Here is a 7,362-nt window from a genome sequence, read left to right on the forward strand (position 1 = left end):
TCTTGGGTCACATGGCCTCCACAGTTCATGTCACACCCTTCGCACGTCTTCACCTGCGCACTCCTCAATGGACCCTAGCTTCTCAGTGGTCCCAAGCGACGGATCCCTGCTCACGACACATATCTGTGACATCGTCTCTTCGTCAGTCTCTGCAATGGTGGTTGATATCCTCAAATCTCTCCAGAGGTCTTCTGTTCCATCTACCTCCTCATCAACTGATCATCACCACCGACGCCTCCCCTTACGCCTGGGGAGCTCATTTGAACGAGTTCCAAACTCAAGGTCTTTGGACAGCCCAGGAAATGAAACATCACATCAATTTCCTGGAACTCAGAGCGATGTTTTATGCCCTCAAGGCCTTCCAACATCTTCTCTTCCCTCAAGTTCTCCTGCTGTGCACAGACAATCAAGTTGCAATGTACTACATCAACAAGCAGGGTGGGACAGGCTCTCGCCTCTTGTGCCAGGAAGCCCAGAAGATTTGGGCTTGGGCCACAGATCACCAACTCTTCCTGAAGGCGATCTACATTCAGGGAGAGCAGAATTCCTTGGCGGACAAACTCAGCAGAATTCTCCAGCCTCACGAGTGGACTCTCGATCCTTTAACTCTACAGTCTATATTCGCTCAGTGGGGCACTCCTCAGATAGACCTCTTTGCAGCTCCTCACAATCACCAGCTGCCCCTCTTCTGCTCCAGACTCTCCTCTCCTCACCGTCTGACAGCGGATGCATTTCTCCTGGATTGGTCTAATCTGTTCCTGTATGCTTTCCCTCCGCTACCTCTCATGTTACGAACCTTGTTCAAGCTCAAGAGGGAACAGGCCAACATGATTCTCATCGCTCCACGATGGCCCAGACAACATTGGTTCTCCCTTCTACTTCAACTCAGTTCCAGGGAGCCTATTCTTCTTCCATTGTTTCCTTCTCTGCTTACACAGCATCAGGAGACCCTTCTGCATCCCAACCTCCAGTCTCTGCACCTGACAGCTTGGTATCTCTCGGGCTGACTTCGAATGATACTTTGTTGTCTCAGCCCGTTCGTTCTATTCTGGATGCCTCCAGGAAACCTGCAACTCTGCAATGTTATCATCAGAAGTGGACAAGATTTTCTTCCTGGTGTCTTCTTCATCATCATAATCCTACGTCCCTTGCAGTGGAGACTTTGTTGGATTACCTTCTTTCTTTGTCTGACTCTGGTCTCAAGTCTACTTCCATCAGAGTCCACTTCAGTGCTATTGCTGCTTTTCATGAGCCAGTTCATGGGAAACTCCTTTCAGCTCATCCCTTGGTTTCCGGTTCATGCGGGGTCTTTTCAATGTGAAACCACCTCTTAAAGCACCCCCTGTAGTCTGGGATCTCAATGTGGTTCTCTCCGCCTTAATGAAGCCTCCATTTGAACCTTTGGCTACGACTCCTTTCAAGTTTCTCACGTGGAAAGTGGTCTTCCTTATTGCTCTAACCTCTGCCAGGAGGGTCAGTGAGCTACATGCACTAGTTGCGGATCCACCTTTTACAATCTTTCATCATGACAAGGTGGTTCTGCGTACACATCCAAAGTTTCTCCCTAAGGTTGTCTCTGAATTCCATCTCAACCAATCCATTGTTCTGCCTGTCTTCTTTCCGAAACCTCACTCTCATTCTGGAGAACAGGCTCTACATACTTTGGACTGTAAGAGGGCTCTAGCTTACTATTTAGAGCGTACTAAGCCCCACAGATCAACTCCCCATCTCTTTCTGTCCTTTGATCCGAATAAATTGTGACGTCCTGTTTCTAAACGTACGTTGTCTAATTGGCTTGCAGCGTGCATTTCATTCTGTTATGCTCAGACCGGACTGACACTGGAAGGTTCTGTCACGGCCCATAGAGTTAGAGCTATGTTAGCATCTGTAGCTTTCCTCCGTTTCACTAAATCTACTACACTAACCAAAGTCCTCAAATTCAAGGACACAAATTTCAAAGAAATGGGAGACTTCGTTCACCAGGCGCTACAAAGCCAAGAAGAAACCGATAACGTGGAAGACATGTGGTCGACTTTGAAAGCAACCATACAAGAAGCAACAAACCGCTATGTAAAATCAGTAAGTAAACGGCGAAGGAACAATAAGCCACAGTGGTTTACTGCGGAGATCTCAGACCTGATCAAGGAGATGAAAAAAGCATTCATCTCTTACAAACAATCAGGGAAGCAGGACTCTAGAGCAGACTACCTGGCCAAATCAAAAGCCGTCAAAACAGCAGTCAGGGAGGCTAAATTCCTCATGGAGGAGTCTCTAGCAAAGAACATCCAGAAGGGAGATAAATCCTTCTTCAGGTATATCAGTGATAGAAGAAAAAACTCAGGCGGGATTGTACATCTTAGGAAACCAGATGCCCAACTATTAAATGAATACTTCTGCTCAGTCTTCACCCGAGAAGCGCCAGGGCTCGGCCCTCAGCTACAGACAAGGGTTGGCTCAGTTGACCCGTTTAGTAACTTTGAGTTTACGCCCAGCAGTGTCTACGGTGAGCTGTCAAAGCTCAAGGTTAACAAAGCAATGGGGCCGGACAACCTGCACCCCAGGGTGCTTAGGTTGCTGAGTGATGTCTTGGCGGAGCCACTGTCCGCGCTCTTCAACCTCTCCCTTAGTACAGGCAGCGTCCCGTTGGACTGGAGGACGGCTAACGTCATTCCACTCCACAAGAAAGGCTCAAAGATGGAGACACCAAACTACAGACCAGTGAGTCTAACATCGATAGTGAGCAAACTAATGGAAACTCTAATCAAACACCAATTAGATAAGATCCTGGATGAAGAGAATCTACTGGATCCCCGACAACATGGATTTACTAAGGGGAGATCCTGCCAATCCAACCTGATCAGCTTCTTTGACTGGGTAACGGGGAAACTGGATATTGGGGAGTCCCTGGACATCGTGTACCTGGACTTTAGCAAAGCATTCGATAGCGTACCACACCGCAGGTTACTGAGCAAGATGAGTTCTATAGGATTAGGTAACACATTGACGAAATGGGTTGGGAGCTGGCTTGGAGGTAGGCTCCAAAGGGTGGTGGTGAACGGCACCCCCTCCGAAATGACGGAGGTGATTAGTGGAGTACCACAGGGCTCAGTCTTGGGCCCAATCCTATTCAACATCTTTATAAGAGACTTGGCAGAAGGGCTTCGAGGTAAAATAACATTATTCGCCGATGACGCCAAACTGAGTAATGTAGTGGGCAAATGCACAACAGACGAAGATTCAGTGCCCAACAACATGATGCACGACCTACTCCTACTGGAGCGATGGTCTAGGACATGGCAACTCAACTTCAATGCCAAAAAATGCAAAGTTATGCACCTGGGCAGCCAGAATCCATGCAAGTCTTATACCCTTAATGGCGAGATCCTAGCAAAAACGGTAGCAGAACGAGACTTGGGGGTAATCGTCAGTGAGGACATGAAGTCTGCCAATCAAGTGGAGCAGGCTTCGTCCAAGGCAAGACAAATCATGGGCTGCATACGAAGGGGTTTCGTCAGTCGTAAGGCGGAAGTCATTATGCCATTGTATAGATCCATGGTGAGGTCCCACCTGGAATACTGTGTGCAATTCTGGAGGCCACATTATCGCAAGGATGTGCTGAGACTGGAGTCGGTGCAACGAATGGCCACCCGGATGGTCTCGGGACTCAAGGATCTACCATACGAAAAACGGCTTGACAAATTACAGCTATACTCGCTCGAGGAGCGCAGAGAGAGGGGGGACATGATTGAGAAGTTCAAGTATTTTACGGGCCGCATCGAGGCGGAGGAAGATATCTTCTTTTTCAAGGGTCCCACGACAACAAGAGGGCATCCGTTGAAAATCAGGGGCGGGAAACTACGAGGTGACACCAGGAAATTCTTTTTCACTGAAAGAGTGGTTGATCGCTGGAATAGTCTTCCACTACAGGTGATTGAGGCCAGCAGCGTGCCTGATTTTAAGGCCAAATGGGATCGGCACATGGGATCTATTCACAGGGCAAAGGTAGGGGAGGGACATTAAGGTGGGCAGACTAGATGGGCCGTGGGCCCTTATCTGCCGTCTATTTCTATGTTTCTATGTTCCACGCCTATTGAGGAAATCTGCAAGGCTGCTACTTGGTCCTCAGTTCATACTTTTACATCTCACTATTGTCTGGATGCATTCTCCAGAAGGGATGGACACTTCGGCCAATCTGTTTTGCAAAATTTGTTTTCCTAATGGCCAACCTTCCCTCCATCCCTCTTTTTGTTAGCTTGCAGGTCACCCATCAGTCAAGAATATGCTGCCTGCTTGTACTGGGATAAAGCACAGTTACTTACCGTAACAGGTGTTATCCAGGGACAGCAGGCAGATATTCTTGCGTCCCACCCACCTCCCCGGATTGGCTTCTTAGCTGGCTTATCCTAACTGCGGAATGCGCGCCTCTGTCGGGTGGGAAGGCACTCGCGCGTGCGCGGTGCGGCCTAGTAGAACTTTCCAAGTTCTTAGAGTGCAATCACTCTAAAATTGTCCGTACCGGGGCTCCGTCGGTGCCGTCACCCATCAGTCAAGAATATCTGCCTGCTGTCCCTGGATAACACCTGTTATGGTAAGTAACTGTGCTTTCCCTATTCAAACTGGGAATATAAACTTTCTGCTTATGCAGATGATATTTTACTTTATTTGAGGAACCCGGTGACTACCATACCATGCCTACTTGAACTGATAGAGAGATTTGGAAAATTTTCAGGGTATAAGATTAATTGGAGTAAATATGAAGTTTTACCGCTTAATGTTCAATGTGTCAAAGGATTATTTGATTCATTTGATTTTGTATGGAAGGATGAGGGCCTAAAGTATTTAGGTATATTAATTAAAAATAATGTTGATGATACAATAAAGGAAAATGAAAAACTTTTACTTAAAAAAGTTACAGAGATGTGTGAAAAATGGAATCCATTGCATTTATCATGGTGGGGGAGAGTTCAAACTATTAAAATGATGATATTGCCTGTAGTTTGCTATCAAATGAGTATGATATCAGTATTTTTCAGGGGTCATTCTATAAAAAGTTAAATGGTATTCTTACGAAATTTGTTTAGTTAGGTAAAAGACCAAGAATTGTTTTAGTATCTTTACAAAGATCAATTATGGAGGGAGGGGTAAATTTTCCAAATTTTTATAGGTATCATCAAGCCTATATCTTACGTCAGGGCATGTATTGGATCCTCCCAGAGCTCATGGAGAATGTCCCAGATTGATTATATTTGGAATGGCGACTCCTGTTTCCTTTTCATTTGGTTCATTTGCTTAGTATAAAAATACCTAGAAGATAAAATATTTGTTGACACATGGAAAACATTAAGGTATGTTAGTAACTTGTCACCTATTCCAATTGCTAAATCTTTACATCAATCCATTTGGGTAAACTCCAAGATCAAAATTGGCGGAGCACAAATCGTTTGGAAGCAATGGATTATTGGGGGTATTCGTACCTTGAATGATGTTATTTTAAATGGATTGCTGCTTAGTTTTTCACAATTGCAACATAAATTTGGTCTGAATAAAAATCAAAGTTTTAAATGGTTGCAATTGAAGCAGGCTATTCAGGAGGGGTTCCCTGAATGGAAAACTCTTAATAATCAGTATAGTTTAGAATTCCTTTGCTTTCAGGCGGATTTCTTGGGTCAACAAGCCGCACAGTGGTATAAATTATTAACTGAATATTTGAATAAAAAAAAGAAAACTGGGTTGAGGGATATTTGGAGCATTGAGATTAAGCACCAAATTTCGGCATCTCAATGGCCATGAATTTGGTCTTGGAGAATAAAATCAACAATGTCAGCATCTTTGAGACAAACATGGATGTTTTTGTTTCATAGAGTGTTTTGGACCCCAGTTCGCTTACAGAAAGTAGATAATTCTAGGTCTAATAGATGTTGGCATTGTAAGCAAGAAGCAGGGACTTTAGATCATTTAATTTTTTTCTGTCCTTGTATAAATGCATTCTGGAAGTCAATCTGGCCCCAAATTAATTTGTTATTAGAAAATCATGTTGCCCTGTCCTATGATACAATTTTATTTGGCACTTCAATGAAATACAAAAGTCAAATTTCAGGATCCAATAATAAATTATTATTAATTTTAACAGGAGTTGCCATTCAGCACATAACTAGAAATTGGAAAGATTATACAAGTCTGAATTTTACGTTTTGTTGGAATACAGTGTGTTATATATATAGAATGGAAAAAGCTATTGCATTGCAGAATGGGAACTGTAATAATTTTAAAAAGATATGGAATATTCAAATGATTTGGCACCTTTACAAGAATGATTGAATATATGATGAAAAAGATAGAATATGATAACGATTCGAACTATAGAAATGGGAAGGGATGGGGGTGGGATATTTTACAAATTGATAAGATGTATGGTTAAGAATGTACAAGTAATTGTGTATAATATATTGTATAAAATTGTAAACTTGTTGATGGATGTAAAAATGAATAAAGAAGTTTAAAAAATTTTTTTTTATTGTTGTTAGATCATTTTGACTTGGTTATTTTAAAAGTAGCTCACAAGCCTAAAAAGTGTGGGTTCCCCTGCTTTAACATATATTTACAGAATTTATTTTTTTCAGTTGATCTGAAGTCTCCCGTTTCTGCTGTCAATTTGGTCAGCATAGCTGTCTTTTCTTTACAGATGGTGTGAACAGGACCTGTGCCCTGTGGACACAGCTGACAGAACTGGTTCCTATAAAGCGGAAGCAGTCTCCATGAACACAACTCTGGTTTATGAGGGGAGCCCCCTCTTGAAAGGGAAGCTATGAGTGATGTGTCATGAAGAACATTTCCAGCTTGCTTTTCTTTCAGCCTGTAACATTAATGATTAGAAGAGAAATCTTCCTCTCAAAAGCGGAACCCATGTCCTTTTAGGAAATAATGGATGTATTAATACTAGATATGGCATAATTATTTACATGATCTTGGAATGAGTTTTTAAATGAAATAAAATGATTTCTGTTTTAAAGAATTTTGAATATTGAAGAATAAAATAATAATAAATGAAGCAGTTCACGGAAGATTAAATTGCACTTTTATTTAATATCAGATTGGATTCCTATTTGTTTTGACTTTAAAGAAAAATTCTAAAAATGACTTCTATGATCTGAGAGATATGGATATAGACATGAGAAGATGGATATAGTACCAATGTGACTAATTATAAGTGCAGTTGTGGATTAGATGGAAATCTTAATGAAAAAAAAAAAAAAGAAGTATTCCAATTAATCTGTGGTAGAACAGTATTAAAGTCTGGCCAAAGAAAATGAGACAGAGATGACAGGATGAGAAGAGGAGCAAACCCAAAGAGACAAAAATAAA

At 42.5% G+C, this 7,362-nt stretch overlaps 1 protein-coding gene across 5 annotated transcripts in view; it reads left to right on the forward strand.

Annotated features, from left to right (window-relative positions):
* Positions 1-7,054, forward strand: part of LOC117365590 (acyl-CoA dehydrogenase family member 11-like) — a 241,193-nt gene extending 234,139 nt beyond the window's left edge. For 4 of the 5 annotated variants that reach the window (XM_033956127.1, XM_033956129.1, XM_033956125.1 and 1 more), the window contains one exon: positions 6,683-7,054. In XM_033956127.1, the coding sequence (XP_033812018.1) occupies positions 6,683-6,809 (127 nt within the window). In that variant the 3' untranslated portion in view covers positions 6,810-7,054. The remainder of the gene's footprint in view (positions 1-6,682) is intronic. The other variant, XM_033956126.1, reaches the window with a different exon arrangement.
* The last annotated feature ends 308 nt before the right edge of the window (positions 7,055-7,362 follow it).

This window comes from Geotrypetes seraphini, chromosome 8 (genome assembly GCF_902459505.1).
Source record: "Geotrypetes seraphini chromosome 8, aGeoSer1.1, whole genome shotgun sequence".
NCBI lineage: Eukaryota > Metazoa > Chordata > Amphibia > Gymnophiona > Dermophiidae > Geotrypetes > Geotrypetes seraphini.